Genomic DNA, 18978 nt, shown 5'->3' with positions numbered 1-18978 from the left:
AACAGAGGAAGCAGGAGCAGCACCTGCTGTAACACGAATTGTTAGATGGTCTTATTAATAAAAATCCCAGAGGCAGGTGTTAGGGTGAAATCTGAAAGGTCAGAGAAACAAAACAAGCCACAGCCAACCTTACCTCACCAACCTCACCTTGCCAACTCCTCAGCTGATCTTGTTTCCTCAGACTGGAAGCCTCTGACTCCTCACTGGAATGGATCTCAGCTGAACTGCTGCTACAAAGCCTAAAAGCTTAAAAGTCTCTAGTTCCTGGTCCTCATGCCTAATACAGCTTTCTGCTTCCTGCCGTCACTTCCTGGGATTAAAGGTGTGTGTCTTTCCCAAGCACTTGAGATCTCAAGTGCTGGGATTAAAGGCGAGTGTCACCACGCCTGGCTGTTTCCAGTGTGGCCTTGAACTCACAGAGATCCGGATGGATCTCTGCCTCCCAACTGATAGGATTAAGGGTGAGTGCCACCATTTTCTGGCCTCTGCGTCTAATCTAGTGGCTGTTCTGTTCTCTGACCCCAGATAAGTTTATTAGGGTGCACAATAAATCAACCACAATGCCACTCTAGAATGTGTACAAGGAAGAGCTAAAGTGCTGGACTAGGTCTGCCAGGGCTCAGAAGCTGGGCAGAGTGGTACATGCCCATATAGTGGCAGTTCCAGCACTCAGGAGGCAGACAGAGGCAGAAGGATCAAGAGTTCAAGGCCAGTCTGGGCTGTACTCACAACCTTGTATTCATAAAAGTAACAAAGGCTTAAAGAACCAATCTGAGCCATGTTAGCCAGCAAGTCCTCAACTGGGAACTGAAGTGGGCAGTCGATGACTGGGGATAGACGAGTCCTGCGGCATCAGACAGGAACCATGGATGTGTGCTTGCAAAAGCTGTAAACTTTCACTTGCTCTTGTCCCGTGTTTTCTCATGTTATATTCTGAATATTTAAAATGAAGAGGGTTGATATTCTTACATCAATTCAGGTGATACCCCCTCTAAGCACATGCATCTGCTAGGGGCACATGTATTGGTTCATGCAGTCAACATCCACACAGCCCCATAGCCAAGAACAGCTGTGTAGTACACAGCTGAGCAGCTGTATGGGGGCAGCCATGCCTAGCAGGCAGCCTCTAGTTGTAGAAATGGGAAGTCTTTGCTCTTCATTAGGGGTCCTGCCTTCATTTGGCAATGTCCTCACTTCGAAGGTTCCAGCAGAGGCTTGTCTGTCTCGTCTGAGCATTTTCCTCTCCGCCCATCATGGCATTTCTTCGTTGTGTGCTATGTGGGGGACTTGTAGAAGTAGGAAGAGGCGGCCAGTTTCCCAGGCTCCTGCATGTGCAGGTGTTTGGCGGTGGTTGAATGTGTTGCTCCTGGTGATGTCATTGTGCCTTTTAAATGTTCCCGAAATACTCTTCCCAAAGGCTTTTCAAAAGACGGTGACTGTTTCTCTTTACCACCTGCAGAGTTTTGTGCTAACATCTTAAAAGAAAGAGGCATGGTAAAGGCTGGCTCCCCGGCCCAGCATGTGGTCGGGCACGCACAACTAGGTGAGCTGCCAGCCATGCTGGGAGATGACTTATGTGTCGTCCTGAGAAATATATAGACATTTCTGTATATTTATTTAGGGTGGAAATAGAAAGAGCATTCGTCCTTGGGCTGAGGGATTTTCAAATATCATTTCAAAAGAGGAAGCTGGGATTCCATTAACTGTTGCTGTACCACTGCCTAGAACTGGTGGGACACTAGGTTGGGCAGGTCTACCGATTTCCACCCACTTGACTGATCTCAGCTGGCTCCTCCATTTACAGTCTGTGCTGTTTAGACTCCCGTGTCAGCCTTGCTAAGGTATGGCGTTACTGAGTGACTTTTCCCGGGGAGCTGTGACAACTGACCAGAGGAACTAACCCAGCCAAGTCTAGTTTCATGAGCCAAGGAATTTGAGGGGTTCCTTGAGAGAGTGTAGGGGACTCAGCAGCTACATCTCTGGAGTTCTCTGTAAAACTTAGGGGCATCTTCACTGAGAGTCTCCTCTGGCTGAGAAAATGTTTTGAAGCTTTCATTGACATCAACGGCCAGTTGACTGTCAGTAAAGGCTGCAGAGGACTGTGGGAGTGTACAGCAGGTGACAACTTGTTTGACAAGTCAACCCACTTATAACCCCCCCCTCCGGGGAGCCCCACTTTGCAAAGCCATGGGGTCACTGACTGCGGAAACTGTTGCTTTCTGTCTGTAACTTTCTTGGGTGCCACTACTATGTCTCCCTAATAAGAACAGCTGTGGGGTGATTTTCACAGCCCCTTGGTAGTGTGTTTTACATCTCTGGGCATACATTTAGCTGTGGATTTCTGTTTAAGCTGTATAATTCTGATATACAGAAATATTACCAGAATATACTTCTTTACTGACACAGGAAAGTAACAGTATTCTCAGTCTCAAAGACAACCTTTTACACATCTTGCAAAGACCTCAGAACTATTCCAAAACAGACTGAGCTGCAGTAGCTTCCTTTCTGCACATACCCTGACTGCTCAAGGTTCAGCCAACTGTTTAACGTCTGGGAACCCTCACCATCTTAGAACTATGTGCATGGGTCAATGTGACATTATTAGAAACATGTGACTTATCTTGTGTTTTGAGAATGGGTAGGGCCCTGAAAATGTAACTTATAATTGTCCAGAGTTTGGCTGTGGTGTGGAGAGAGAAGCTGTGTAGAGCTATGTGAGAGCTGCTGCAGTATGTGAGTGAAATGTGTGTGTGTGTGTGTGTGTGTGTGTGTGTGTGTGTACTGAGTGAGAGATGAAGAAGAAGACGCATTAGAGAAGTGTGAGGGAGCGAGTGGATGAAAGAGTGAATGAGTAAAGAGTGAGTGAATAATGAAGAAATATGTGTATGTGAGTGAGTGTGAGAGAGAGAACTGAATGGAAGAGCTGCAGCTTCGTAGAGGAGCTGTGCCTAGGAACTGTGGAAAGTGATGTATGGTGAGAGAGCTGTGTAAATGAGATGTTTACCTGTGGCTGTGTGGAGATTTATAACTATGTGGAAACAAGGAAGAGGAAGCTGTACAGAAAAAAATATGTAGAAGAGAAATGTATGTAAAAGACAGATGTGTAGCCATGTGAAAAATGTATGTCTGTAAAGATATGTAGGTGTGTGCAGAAGTGTGGAGACAGAGACCATTCTTATGATGAAGCAAAAGAGAAAGTTATCATCAGAAAGCATGTGTGTTCCCTTATTTCACCAGTCACAGATAGATTAAAACTTCTTCCTAATTACCCTCAGATAAACAAGTTTCCTATCCCTTGTACTCTGAGGCATTCCTTTTATTACCCTGAGTGGATCATGAGAGCTGGTCTCTCACAGTCTGTGTTAAAAGGGATTTTCCTCTAGTAGCTGGCCTTATCCAATCAGTGGAAGATCCCCTAGAGAAAAAGTTCTAGGGACCATGTCCAGCACTGCCTTCTTTCTCTAGGCTCACTGTAGCTGGAGTTTTCCTGCCTGGTCCAGAGTCAGGACAAATCTCTCTCACCCACCAGGCCCATAGACGCTCAGACCCAATCAAGTAAACACACAGAAACTTATATTGCTTACAAACTGTATGGCCGTGGCAGGCTTCTTGCTGTCTCGTTCTTATATCTTAAATTAACCCATTTCTGTTACTCTATAAGTTACCACATGGCCTGTGGCTTACCGGTACCTTACATCGCACTTGTCATGGTGGTGGCTGGCAGTGTCTCTCTCCACCCAGCCTTCACTTCCCACAATTCTCCTCCTCCTTGTCCTGCCTACCCTATCCTTCCTGCCTGGCTACTGGCCAATCAGCACTTTATTTATTTTAACCAATCAGAACAACACATTTGACATACTTGAACATCCCACAGCAGCTCACAGCTGTCTGTGAATGTCAGGCTTGCTCCTCAGCCCCTTCAATAGTGTAAGCCAGGTTCTTACATGAACCCCAGCTAAAGATGTCAATATGGGCATGGGTGTAGACAGATCAGTCTGTATTTGACTGGGACACCAGCCACTGTCAGGGCCCAGGCTGCCTGGGATGGTCTCAAGTACTGTTACATAGACTTCCCTCCATGTGTCTTGTGCCATGCTCATGCAGGCACACTCGTGTCTGTTCATTAGTGCTGGGGAAGACCGAGGGAGGAAACACAGCGCAGGAGGCTGTTGAAACACCACCCAGGAGCTAGTTCAACCTTTGCCCAGCTTCATGCTGTTGACTGAGGACTGAGTCACAGAGCTGACAGTGGGTCAGGGGTGGGGACGATGTTCACCTCGTTTAGAGTGCAAGGCTCTTTGGGAGGAATAATAATGTGGCTGCCCTCCTATGTCATGAAGAACTTGGGACTTCCAAACTTTTAAAAGCCAGATGTGATCATTCATGGCTCTAAGTCCACAACTCAGGGGGCAAGGTGGGAGGCTCATGGGTGTGAGGCCAGCTCAGGCTGTGTAATGAGTTCCCAGCCAGCCTCAGCTATACAGGAAGATCCTATCTAAAAATACAAGAGTTGGGTAGCTTAGTGGTAAAATGCTTGCCTAGCATGTTCAAGTCTCTGGTTTTGATCAAAACACACACACACACACACATACACATACACACACACACACACACACACACACACACACACACACACACACTCCACCTCCCAAATAGTGAGATTAGAGAATGGTTTGCCCCCATGTGTGGCTCTTTTTCTCATTCATCAAAAATATTCCAAAAGTTTAAACTTGGCCAATCTAGAAAATTCCTCCTCTTGTTATTTCTCCTCAGCGCAGGCTGGTTGAAAGGAGCTGACCTGAAATTAACCTTCAGATGAGCCTTATTAGGAGAGAGCCTCATGACTGTGGACCATCATGATCAGGCCTTGAAGGGGAAGCACTAGAAGAGATGGCCACCGTTTACACTGTGACATTGAAGGGAGAAACAGACCCTTCAGTTCCAGAGGAAAAAGGAGGCTTCTGACTCATAGGTGTTTGGGGTGGGGAGGTGATATGTGCTCCACACCTCCTGACTTAGTCTGATTTAGGTTATATGCCAAAGGAAAGGTACTAAGCGGGACCATAAACTTATCCTGGAGCTATATAGGGAGGGCAGCATGCTTGCTAATCAGCTCTGTCCCAGAGAGCTGCATGCTGTGGGATGGCCTTTCTGTATGCTGTGAGTATGTGTTGCTAACATTGGTTAATAAAGAAGCTGCTCTTGTCTATGGCAAGAGAGGTTAGAGCCAGGCAGGAAGTCCATGCAAAGATACAAAGAGAAGAGCAAAGTGAGGGCAGACGCCAGCCCGTCACCCAAGGAGCAACATGCCAGCAGACCAGTAATGCCATGACCATGTGGCAATACATAGATTAACAGAAATGGGTTGATTTAAGATGAAAGAGCAAGAAGCCTGAGCCATAGACCAAACAGTTTGTAATTAATATTTAGCCTCTAACTGGTTATTTGGGTGCCAGCAGGCAGGAAAAAATTTGTCCAGCTACAGCTGCTAGCGGCTAGCCTGATTTCTGGGGAGGGAGAGAGGGGGAGGGGAGGGGAGGGGAGGGAAGGGAAGGGGAGGGAAGGAGGGAGACACAGAGAGGCGGGGTGGGGGTGGGGCTAGAAGTTCTGTGATCCAACCCTTTGACCTATCCCTCTATCCCTTCGATCTCCAAATGCAACCTGGATGTTGTCTTCCACACCTTCTTGGCTCTCTGCTCCACAGTCACGATCTCTGTGTCTCTCTACCCAACCTTACTCTCAGGGAACCGAAAATAAACTTTAAAGTAGAAGGATAATTCAAGTGAGGAAGTTGGTGCGTGACAGCAGCTAGATGATACCTGGTTTTGGAGCAGTCTTTGGGAAGCTGTGAATGATGGTGTTAACAGAGAGGTGATCAGCACTACAAAGCCTTAGGTTTACTCAAAGCAAAGGAGGTTGAGGAGGGGTTGTCAGAGGCCTGGACCTTCTGTGTGTTGGCCAGAGATCAACATCTAATATCTTCCTCAATAGCTCTCCACATTGATTTTTTTTGAGACAGGATCTCTAACTGAATCTGGAAGTTACCAGTTCAGCAAGACTAGTTGGCCAGTGAGCTCCAGGACTCCTCCTGTCCCTCCGTGCCTTCCTAACTAGCATTAAGATTACAGGCAATTGTGGCCTCTCCTGGCTCTTTATGTAGGTGGTAAGTTTCGAACTCAGATCATCTTCTGCCGCAAGCACTTAACCACCTCAGCTGTCTCCTCAAATCCTAACCTTCACTCTAAGGGAGAAAAAAAATCCAAGTGGAAGCATTGGCAGGATGGAGAGACTGCTCAGCAGTTGAGGGCACTCGGTGCTCTTGAAGAGGACCCGAGTTCTGTTCCCAGCCCCATGTCAGGCACCTCACAACCGCCTGGAAGTCCAGCTCCGGGTGATCTGATGTCCTCTTCTGGCTTCTGCCAGTACCCACCCACTCATGGCATACATTCAAACAGACACACACAGAGAGATGAATAAAAACAACAGAAGCCTTTAAAAAGAACCCACAATTTTGCCTCTCCCCTTAGCCCACTAGCTTCCCAGAGCCCTTCTTCACAGCAGGGCTGCGTACAGTGTGTGAGGAAGGTGATACTGGTTCATTCAGCGTCTTCTTGAAGGCAGGCGGGTTGACAAAAACATGACTGTGAAATCAGGAACCTAGAGACGACATAGAAAATGTTTTCCTTATAATTACTGGTTAGAGACACCAGCATTTCAATTTCGAAATTAAAAAAGGAAAGTGCTACTTGTGGAGAGGAAGGTCTGACACCTCTGAAAGACACTTGTGTGGAGAGCCTGCAGTTGGGGCAGGAGGGAAAGGTGAGTCAGCCACACACCGCATTTCTTTCCATCTCTGTTTACCAGCTATGCAAATACTCTCCAATAGTGCACACTTCCCTGAATGGCAAAGGAGACTTGCTGCAGACTGCACTCCTGAGTGTACCTCATTACATACCACTTCTACACGTCCTGAGTGTAACTCATTACATACCACTTCTACACGTCCTGAGTGTACCTCATTACATACCACTTCTACACATCCTGAGTGTACCTCATTACATACCACTTCTACACATCCTGAGTGTAACTCATTACATACCACTTCTATACATCCTGAGTGTAACTCATTACATACCACTTCTACATGTCCTGAGTGTAACTCATTACATACCACTTCTGTACATCCTGAGTGTAACTCATTATATACCACTTCTATCCGTCCTGAGTATAACTCATTACATACCACTTCTATATGTCCTGAGTGTAACTCATTACATACCACTTCTATACATAATCTTGAGTGTAACTCATTACATACCACTTCTATACATCTTGAGTGTAACTCATTACATAGAAGTGTACACAGTACTCAGGAGAATCTTGGTGGTCAGAGCAGTGGGACTTCTCGAGTCTCACCTCAGTGGAGATGCAACCTCAGTGCAACTGAGCATAGACAACACCTCAGATGGTCCATAATGAGACCACACCTCCCCTTGTTGTCCAGCAGATATTTCCAAATTAGCACCTTTCCTGTAGAACATACCTAGCATGGGAAGAGGCAAGACTGTACCTCCAGAGGCCCCTAGCATCTTGTTCACTAAAGCAAGTGCTTCCTTTCACCCTCATGAGTGGTGTGTGTGTGTGTGTGTGTGTGTGTGTGTGTGTGTGTGTGTGTGTGTAAAAGGCCAGATTTCTTTCCTTTTCCTTCCCTCCTCCTTCCTCTTCCCTCCTTTTTTTCCCTTCCTCCCTTTCTTCATTTCTTTTTGCTCAGTACTAGAGACTGAACCCAGGCCCATGAGCATGCGAGAAAAGAGCTCTACCATAGAACTATATCCCCAACCCAAATAAACACTATTTTTGCAATGTCTGGATTCTAAACTCAGGACCATCTGCATGCCAGGAGAGTACTGTACCACTGAGCTACAATCCCAGCCCTTACTGTTGGTTGGTTAGTTGGTTGGTTGGCTGGTTGATTGGTTGATTGGTTGGTTGGTTGATTGGCTGGCTGGATGGCTGGCTGGATGGCTGGTTGGTTGATTGGCTGGTTGGCTGGCTGGCTGGTTGGTTGATTGGCTGGTTGGCTGGCTGGCTGGCTGGTTGATTGGTTGGTTAGTGGGTTATTTGGTTGGTTGGTTGGTTGGTTGGTTGGTTGGTTGTTGGCTAGTTGGCTAGTTGGCTGGCTGGCTGGCTGGTTGGTTGGTTGTTTGGTTTGCCTGGTTAGCTGACTGGCTGGCTGACTGGTTGGCTGCCTGGCTGGCTGGCTGATGGGTTGGTTGGTTGGTTGGTTGTTTGGTTTGCCTGGTTAGCTGACTGGCTGGCTGGCTGATTGGTTGGTTGGGTGGGTGGGTGGGAGGGTGAGTGGGTGGGTGGTTTATTGGTTGGCTGAATGGTTGGATGGCTAGTTGATTGGTTGGTTAGTTGGTTGGTTGGTTGGTTGGTTGGTTGGTTGGTTTGCCTGGTTAGCTGACTGACTGGCTGACTGGCTGGTTGGTTGATTGATTGACTGGCTGGTTGGTTGGTTGATTGGCTGGCTGGCTGGCTGACTGGTTGGTTGTTGGCTGGTTGGCTAGTTGGTTGGCTGGTTGGCTGACTGGTTGGATGGCTGGTTGGGTGACTGATTGGCTGGTTGGCTGACTGGCTGGCTAGTTGGCTGGCTGGCTGGCTGGCTGGTTGGTTGGTTGGCTGATTGGATGGATGGATGGTTGGTTGTTGGCTGGTTGGCTGGTTGGCTGGCTGGTTGGCTGACTAGTTAGCTGATTGACTGGTAGGTTTGTTGGTTGGTTGGCTAGTTGGTTGGCTGGCTGGCTGGTTGTCTGGCTGACTGGTTGGATGGATGGTTGGCTGGCTGGCTGGTTGGCTGGCTGGCTGGCTGGCTGTTTGGTTGGTTGTTTGGCTGGCTGGCTGGCTGGCTGGTTGGTTAGTTTGCTTGCTTGGCTGGTTCTGGCTGGCTGGCTGGCTGGCTGGTTGGCTGATTGGTTCATGGCTGGTTTTGCTGTGAATTGAATGTGTGACTTCATGAATTCTAGGCAAAAGGTTGATTTTGTTTTATGGGACTGAGACTAAAAACCAGAGCCCTGGGTGCTTTAGGAAAGCCCTCTGCCACTAAGCCTATCATTTTATTTACAGAAGATTTACCCTAGAAGTGAGAGATATACTGAGAATCACTGGAGAACTGTACCCTCAATCAAACATTTCCTTCATCTGGGTTTTCATGCCTGTGCATGACATTCCTAAGAACAAATAACAGTTCCTTCTAGGCCCTAGAAACCTATTCACTACAAGTGAGCTAATAGAAATAAAGTGGGCTTCAGTCAAAGCCTCAGGGCAAACAAAATAGATAGATGTGAATAAGAGCTAGGGATAAAAACAGGTCAACCTCTAAAAGCCAGATAGAGATGAGGAGGGCCCTGCTGCAATTTGGTCCATTGTTTTAGGAATTCAGATTAACTTTGATCAAACTCCCAAGACATACTACTGTAAACAGGAAAGATGAGACACATCTCAGCCTGTCAGTGTATCATCTTATAATCTAAAAATACTCAAGAGTGAGGGGGTGGGCTCAGTTTCCTCTTGACATCACCTAGATGTATCCAACAACTGTCTGACCAGTGGAGAGCAGATTCTGATTAGCAACCATTCTCTACCCAATGTTAGTAACCCTCCTACTGTGTGTGCATTTTGGACAAGCATTTTCATTGTTCCAGAAGAGTACAGACACATGGCTTCCCTAATAAGCTGCACCTGAGTCAGAAATTCTCATGCAAAGGTGTGAATGGTTTTGCTCTCAGGACAGTGCAGGGGTAACAGCTCAGCAGAATGGTGGTCCTGCTCCATCCAAGCTTTATTGATCCTGAAGGGAGCCCCAGAGTTCCACCTGTATCATAGAGTCACCCCAGTTCACAGGCACAGACTGCTGGATCCTGAGTGCTAAGGCCAGAAGGTCCAGAAGCAATCGAAGACCACCAACACCCACCATGGTTGCTCTGCTGACGGGACAAAATCTTTGGAGCTGTTCAAGATAGTGAAAGGCACGGGTCTTGTTCCTCTGCTGACTTCACCAAGGGCGTGGTGGCATAGCCAGAGGCCCCTCAGTTTCTTCATCTTCAGAATGGGAAGGGGGAAAGAATGACAGGAATGGATGAAATCATGGTCATCCGCCTACTGTGAATGTGGCAGATTCAATAAGGGAACTATTGGGAGTGAATGTGCCTTAGGAATTCTGAGATTGTCTCCCTTCACAGGGAGAATAAATTAATGTGAATGTGTCCCTGAACAACCACTCTGCTAAGCATCCTCTCTTACTGCAGTATCTCCAGAGACAGGGCAGTCTAAGAAGACAAGCGGTAAAGATGCCCGAAGGCTCGAGTCTAACAAGGTGTCAAGGCCCTGTACAGAGACAAAGTGTTTCCCATGCAGGCTGCCCCAGGGGTCTGTGTGACCAGCCGACCTCATTGAACTGACTCTGGCATTCAAGAGAATTAAATGCAAAAGACTGGGGAAGTGCCAAGGACGCTGTCCTTGCAGAACACTGTAACCTCTACAGAGACCAGCTTGGCAAAAATCTATCACAATTATAAATACATTTAATCTGTGACCACAAATTTGCAATCCTAGAACTTGCCCTGAAGGAATATTTGTGTAGAGTGGTGTTTATATGAATTTATTCTCTGAGCCATCTTCCCTAAAACAATCAAAGAGTGAGAACAGCTCTGCTCATTAATAAATAACTGGTTAAAAAATTAATTATGGTCCCAATCACAAAATGGAATACTGTGCAACCAGGAATACTATGCTGGGAACATCCTGTATTGACAGAAATTTACCCAGAATGCACTGCAAAATAGAAGAACAGCATACACACACACACACACACACACACACACACACACACACACACACACACTTAAATTCAAGTGCAACCATAGATATCTAGAAATCACTTTTTCTGTCTACCTGGAAAGAAACATCTATATGTGATGTTCTAGCATCATTTCTGTTTCTGTGACAAAATGCCATGACTAAAAGCAACATTGGAGAGGAAAGGGTTTCTTCAACTTACAATTCCAGGCTTAAGTCCACCATTGAGAAGTCAAACGTTCAGTCATATTACATCCACACTCAAGGGCAGAGAGAAACAAAAGCCACACGTTTCTTGCTTGCTTTTTATCTGGCCTTCTTTTTTTTTTTTTTTTTTTTTTTGAGCTGAGGATCGAACCCAGGGCCTTGCGCTTGCTAGGCAAGCACTCTACCACTGAGCTAAATCCCCAAACCTTAGCTGGCCTTCTTATGTAGTTCAGGGCTCAACCTAGGAAATGGTGCCACCCACAATGGACTAAATCTTACTGATCAATTAAGAATCAAAACAGTTTCTTACAGATACGTCCATGGGTCAACTCCATCTAAATAATTTCTATTAAGACTCTTCCCAGAGATGATTCTAGGCTGTGTCAAGTTGACAGTTAAAGCTACCCTGCATGTGTGGTAACCTAGGAAGTAGGAAAATAAGACAGGCAACAATGTAGATGATGATGAGAATTCTCAACAAATGACTCTGTATAAACATGTCGCCCAAATACACTGGGCTTCTCTACAAGGAAAACAGGCACCTAGCCAAAGGTCAAATGAAAGCTTTAAAGATGAACATCAGAAAAAAGGAATGATCACCTCATCTTTCCACATTTTATGCTTGGGAACTAACAAACTGAACTACGGCCAGAGACAGTGAGGCCCACATCCAAAGTGCTTGCTACTTGGCTCTTTACTGAAAAACTTGCCAACATCGACTTTAAATTAGGGATGTTCACAGAACAGCTGTGACCAAGCCTATTCATCAGCTTCTAACATTGAAGAATTTTGTCTTCTTGAAGCTAGCTCTTCTGTCCACACATAATTTATGTACCAAAAGAATGAGACTGGATTCTGTACCATTGCCTACAGACCATAGACTCTGAGGACAGATGGCCCAGGCTTGCCTTCAGCTTTGTCCCTTACCACTGCATGGCTGAAACTCTGTTACTCATCTGGACAAGTGTCTGGAAGTTCTTCCCTTAATGGGGTTGTTTCAAATGTCAAACATTTAATGTTAGCAAGGAGCTTAAACGTATCTGTTAATATTACCCTCTAATGTTATGATTATTTTTAAAACAGGGTGACAATCAACTAAATGTGTTTGGAGAGGACACCATGGGAGGTGAGTTTCCTTTGCTAATCAGAACACATCACTTCAAATATGCTTTCTATGTTTAACACCAACTAAGAAGATTAAAAACAACAGTCCCCTGGCCAGTGAACATGAGTTACCCTAATGAGGAGCCAAAGGGAATCATTACTAAGAGAAGCATCTCCTAACTGTCTAGAGAACATGACTCCCAAGAAGCTCAGTGAGAAGTGGATGTCAAGATGTTTGGGACACACTCACTGTCCCATCCCCACTGGAAGTCACATGTGTTACAGTGTAGCAAGGTCACATGATAAAGAGTAATGTTCTTCAGCTGAATTGGAACATAAAAGATTCAAAGTGGTGGTAACAGCCAATGGGGTTTATCTGAGGTGCAATTATGGCTAATTGAGTTGGAAACAGAATTCTTTTTCCCAAAAAGCAATTACTGTATTACAGTGTCCCATTGGGAGCCAACCCAACACATGTCACAAAGCAGTACCACTTTGTCATTTTTATCATGTTAAAAGTTTCTCAAAGAACTAGGGAGTGTCTGTCTAACATGCTCATAGCCCTGGGTTCAATCTCTAGGCTTCCATAACCTAAATATGAAGGTGCACACCTGAAATCCCAATACTTAACAGGTGGAGCCAGAAGGATTATGAGTTCAAGATTATCCTCAGCTACATAGTAAGTTTGAGGCTAGCCTGGGATACATGAGACTTGGGAAAAAAAGTCACCATGGTTTGTGGAAACAGGTGTATAGTATTGGCTGTAACTCACACAAGTGATTTGGCTTTTTAAATAACCCCAGCTCTAATTCCCCATTGATCCATGAAGGGTTAGATAAACTGTTATTTGATGAGAATAGAGACAGCAGTTGTGTGAAAATAACAGTCACCAAATGAGTGTGGCAATCATCAGGGAAGGCCCGAATCAGGAGCTGCAATAGAGCCATCACTCGGCCTGCCCACAGCCAGCTCTCTCTCGGCTGCTTGTGGGATGGCTGGCAGCTCTAGGAAGTGTCCTTTATCCCTGGTTATAACAGCACACTCACTGTAGAAAACTAAAACTATCTAAAACCTTATGACCAATGACATTTGTGCCTAACAGTCTAGCATGCCTCACTTTGGAATATCATCTTCATCCTATTTACCCCAATGAGAATCTACGTGTATATGTAAATATCATCACACTTTTTAACATACTGTTATATAAGCATGTTCCCAAGTCACTGACAATTATTTATACACTTAGTAATTACTACATTGTATGAATATATGATTATCAACTAAAAAATAATTTTTGAACTGAAATAGGGTATAGCCATATGAGCTCTCCTGAAAAATAACCAAAATAACCACAATAAATGTGGCCACCTTCCTAAATTGCAATTATGTTCAAAGATGCCCAGGTAAGCTGGGATGCTGCAGAACATGTGAGGAATGCTCTGTATCTAACTTCATAGAAAATTCCAGACACCAGCTGGACCATGGCACAGGCCTATAATCCCAGCTGTTCAGGGGGCTGAGTCAGAATATTCCAAGTTCAGTGCCAGCCTGGAATACAGGGTGAGTTCAAGGCTAACCTGCACCACTTAGTAAGACCCCACCCAAATTAAAAAGTAAAATCCAAAGGACTGGGATAGGCTGGATAAATGATTCCACAGTTAAGAGTACTATCTGCTCTACCAGAGAACCTGGGTTCAGCTCCCAGCATCCATATGGAGGCTCACAGCCATTAACTCTAGTTCCAGGAGATCTGACACCCTTTTCTGGCTTCTGAGGGCACCATGCACACATGTGGTGCACAAACATATGAGCAGGATAAGGATATAAAGTAAATAATAATAATAATAATAATAATAATAATAATAATAATAATAATAAACTTTAAAGGCTGGGGATATAGCTCAGCAGTTGACCCCTTGCTTAGCATATGTGAAACCTTGAGTTCCATACACCAATAAAACACACAATCACAATCTCCCTCTGTACCCCCAACACCCCACACCCCTCCCCTGTGCAGGTCAATCCTGTTGCTTATGGGACCAGAAATGTAGTATGTATCTCCTTGTCCCTGAGGTTCCCATTCCAACACTTGCCAATCCAGAATCACTTAGGATCCCACTAACTCCAGATGTTTTCATACTTTTCTCTATCTTGAAACATTTCTCCTTAAATCAGTGGTTCCCCAAATTCAGATCTTGTTTTCACTGTCATGATTATTGCTGTGTACTAGTGATTCTATTTATTACTTGTTTGGTCCTGTTCTACAATCTGACTCATGAATGATAAATTAATATTGATATTTTAAAGGAAATTTTACATCATAACTTAAAATGGAAAGTGGCATTGTCTGTTCTAGCTATAAACTATTCTTGTCTTCTAGATATCTTGCTGTTAATTTCTCCTTTATTAAATAGGATGGTGTGAAGTACTGGGTCAGGGTGGGGCAGATCTAAAAGGAGGAAGGGAGGAGTGGGAATGAATTCAGCCAAATACAACGTGTGCATAGATGAAACCCTTAAAAAGAAAAGCACTACATTTTAAAGTGAAAGAACAAACAGGGATATTTAAGGAAACGTAAATATAAAGGTTAAGGTTGGCTTTATATGTAGGCATAGTGCACACCATAGTACTCAGGGAGCTGAGGCAAAAGAGTGGAGAGTTTGAAGTCCAGCTGAGTTTGAGGCCAGCTTGGGACACACAGAGAGAGCCTGTCTCAAAAACGAACAAACAATCTCCAAACCAAAAAACAAGCAAAAATGTTGGTTTTCCTTGTGAGTCACACTATTTGATGGTATCAGTTTTACACTTAGAATTAAAAGTCTGTATTAAATAAAAAATACTGGGTCTGGGGGAGAGCCTAAACAGTCACTACCATCTGTTCATCACAATTTTATTTATTTGTTTGTTTGTTTGTTTATTCCTTGTGAACTCAACTCTACAGAACACGAGTAGAGTCAGGGCTTTAGTGCACTATTTCTTGCCAATAATTTAAATTATTCTTATTTTAAAGGCTTAATGGAGGATTTGAGAAAATGTAAAATTATTTTCCTGATGGGTGAGTAACAGCTCTCAACTTTTCTAATATAGTTGCTAATAATATTGTAATAGCAGAAAATTATATTAATCTCTCATTCTGTCCTGCTTTGAAATCATGTTCCTCTTTTGATCAAAATAATTCCCCTGAGGTTTCCAGATGGTCGCATGCATAAATAGGCAATTTAAATTTTTTTTTGCCTTGTTGCTTTTCTGCATAGAAAAGGCAGGGCTGCAGGAATCTGGGCCCCAGCTCAGCTCTACAGCAGAGGAATACATTACAAGACCAAAGGGGTGCTGTGTGCCCATGTCCAACATTCACCTTTGCTGTTGACTGTCAACCCTCTCCTTAAGCTCAATGCATGGTGACCATATATGAAAACATACCTCCCTCACCACACACTGTATTCTGCACAGCACACAGTCAAAATAGTCTAGTTTGGCCTGGGTGTACAGCCCAAGGCTAAAGCACTTGCCTAGAATGTGGGGAGCCTTGGACTTGATCCCAAATAGCGTGCACACACACACATACACACATACACACACACACACACACACACACACCCAAAATTTCTTCCGTGTCCTAGTAGAATGATGCTTTCTAATGCGTTGTGGGATAAAATGCCGTAAGATTCATACCTTCTGTGCACCTGCCATGCTCCAGGTTGCCTCAGATGATCCTCAAACAATGCCATAGTTGGGCGGTCCGGCCCTATTCCCATCTGTTCTGCGCAGACCAGAAAGCGACACTCAGTTAAGGGACTTGGCCAAGATCACAGAGGGGCTTTACTTGTGAACAGGAATAAACTGGTTTTGCAACAGTTTAAATGTGGGGAGGAGCTGGAGGTGTGGCATAGTGACAAGAGATCTTCCCAGTGATGTTCAAAGTCTTGGGCTCAGTCCCCAACCCTCTCCAAATGTGTCAGGTCAGCAGAATGCCTCCCAAAAGTTACACTTTCCTGTTTATTATTCAAGTATGTATGTATGTATATATGTGTATATATGTGTATGGATACACACACACACACACACACACACACACACACACACACACACATATATATAATTACTAGCAAGTACCCATACCTTGTCCATTCTCTATTAAAGTACCTATTTATACTTATAAATATACCTCTTCAAGAATGGGAAAACCATGGTGTCGTCCCCAGAGAAATATAATCAGATCAACTTGTAGACATGCATGCTGACTTTAGGATACCACCTTGGGCACCTCTGGGGTAATCTCTTTCATTGTCAGGTGGGGAGGATGGAGCCCAGAGAAGTCGAGGCTGATCAAAGTCACTCAGTTACCTGGTGGCAGTCTGGAGACAAGGACCTGTGACTACGTATCCTTGTGCCGGGTTCTCACCCTCATCACACAGTAACTGTTTGAGGGGACTGTGGCTGGGATGGAGCCAGACACCCCATCCAAAGGAAGAGAGTGACTGACTGATCACATCCCCTGAGAAGCGTTACTAAGGAGTTAAAAAGCGGAAAAGAGCAGTCTGGGTGAAGCCTTGAGAGATCACATGGGTAATGACCACAGGACAGCTTCCCTGAGGAGGCCATGTTGATGCAGAGGAGGAGGAGGAGGAGCTGGAAGGGCCTCATGGGAGGAGGCAAAAGGCAAACTCTAGCTGAGAACAGCATGTGTCTGTGAGATTCCTGAGATTTACAGGCTTGTTAGGGCTCCTTTGCTTGCCTCTAGTGGTCCTTAGCCATCAGTTCTCCCATACTTGTTTTGTATTTTTCTCAGAAAATAAAAGTGTATTTCTTAACCTTTACTGAATATCTTAAATTCAAAGAAAAATAGGTCCTGCTAATGCCTTACTAAAATTTTAACAATTTGTTTTCTAGGCATAAAGGCTTCCTTATACCACAATATATTCTAGTCTCTGTATAGATTTTATATTAGAAACCAAATTAGGGAAAGAGAGATCCTTTAAAGTTGATAATCTAGAAACTCCAAGTAGGAGTTATCATGTGATTTTAATAATGTGATTCTCGGCCGGCCGGTGGTGGTGCACACCTTTAATCCCACCCAGCTCTCGGGAGGCAGAGCCAGGCGGATGTCTGTAAGTTCGAGGCCAGCCTGGGCTACCAAGTGAGTTCTAGGAAAAGGCGCAAAGCTACACAGAGAAACCCTGTCTCGAAAAACAAAAAACAAAACAAAACAAAAATGTGACTCTCCAAAAGCTTGTAACAATAATACAGCATGGCTTCTAGCTGCTATTACCACCTCTGGCAATATTATTTCCAATTTTCCCACTGCTATGACTCACTGATTATAACTTGGAAATGCATTGTCAAATGTCACTCTGTGGTCAGGGCACAGCTGAAGACCTCAGCTCACCTATTGCAAAGTGCTGTGCCCTTCAGAGAGTCAGAGAACACAGTGTGGAATCATAGACAGCAAGACTGAACACGAGACCCTCCAAGTCCTCAGACCTCTCAGGCCCTCTTTCTCTGAACAGAAGAATTTTCTCAGATCTGACCAAATTCTCCTGTTTTTCTACTTATTGGTCAGCCACTGTTCTGCTTGGGAAAATAAAACAATTTACAGTTTAGACAGAAGGGACAAAGCCACTCTGATACAGGGAATTGACTTCTCTTTTCTAAGACAGCTATTAAAATTGAGGCCTAGGTTCTAAATACCCCTGTGACAAACAGCAAAATGGCTGTATTATCACAGGTCACGTTGAGGTCATAAAGTCCCTGAGAATACAAAGGGATAGCCAGAGCTGTTTGGGTAAATTTTAACAGAGCCACAAGATGTCAATGGTGGGGCTGGAGAGATGGCTCAGAGGTTAAGAGCACGAACTGCTCTCCCAGAGGTCCTGAGTTCAAATCCCAGCAACCACATGGTGGCTCATAACCATCTGTAATGAGATCTGGCACCCTCTTCTGTATACATAATAAATATAATTTAAAAAAAAAAAAAAAGATGTCTGGGCTGGAGAGATGGCTCAGCCGTTAAAGGCTAGGCTCACAACCAAAAAAAAAAAAAAAAAAGATGTCAATGGTACAAATGTGGTTCTGTCTACAGAAGGTTAGTGGGAAGGAGATCTGGCTCAATTAGTAGAATGCTTGCCTAGCACACTCAAGGCCCTAGTTCAATCCTCGACACTGAAGGCAGATGTAGAGGACCAAAAAGTCAAGGTCATCTTTGACTCCAAAGGACTTTGTGGATAGCCTAAGCTACATGAAACCTCATCTTAAGAAAAAAAAAATTCCTGGATTGTGCAGTTTGCCATTCGTGACTTAGCTCCAGCCAGAGCAGTGGTGGAACTGCAGAACTGGCAGTGCCTGGGTGTACATGTTCACTGCTATGCCTAAAACAAAGTTAATATTCCAAACACTCTTGCCTGTATTCAAGTACCATCGGCTCCTGCAGAGTGGCCCAGCCCCGGCAGATTGTTCTCATTACTGTATGCTGACTGCCCCCAGCATGCCCCCCCTGCTACATCCCCAGGTCAGTCTTTGACTCCAGCTCTGTCCACACCCTGTCATCCCTTGTCAGTCTGTTCCACTGGAGGTCCCATCTCTCAAGGTTGGGCTTGACTTCTTGCTCCTGGAGGAAGTCTTTCCTAATCCCCGGCTTTGCTCGTTGGCGCTCCTTGTTCCTGGCGTATGGACCGCTCATTTGGATGGACTGTAACTAGTGAAAAACATAGATTTGTTGGAATAATGAATTCCTTAGGAAGTAGTATAGTCTGTTTCCATAACAACCGACACAGCAATCAGGATTCCTGGACTGGAACTGGCAGGCAAGTCTGC

The 18978-nt window shown here is 44.8% G+C and overlaps 1 protein-coding gene across 1 annotated transcript in view; it reads left to right on the top strand.

Moving 5' to 3' along the window:
* Ak5 (adenylate kinase 5) overlaps positions 1 to 18978 on the top strand; it is a 197974-nt gene that overhangs the window by 137261 nt on the left and 41735 nt on the right. The window contains exons 9-10 of the mRNA XM_036189364.1: positions 12148 to 12190; positions 15179 to 15223. Coding sequence (XP_036045257.1) covers positions 12148 to 12190; positions 15179 to 15223 — 88 coding nt within the window. The remainder of the gene's footprint in view (positions 1 to 12147; positions 12191 to 15178; positions 15224 to 18978) is intronic.

This window comes from Onychomys torridus, chromosome 6 (assembly GCF_903995425.1).
Source record: "Onychomys torridus chromosome 6, mOncTor1.1, whole genome shotgun sequence".
Taxonomy (NCBI): Eukaryota; Metazoa; Chordata; class Mammalia; order Rodentia; family Cricetidae; genus Onychomys; species Onychomys torridus.
This window is presented reverse-complemented; position numbering and strand designations above follow the sequence as displayed.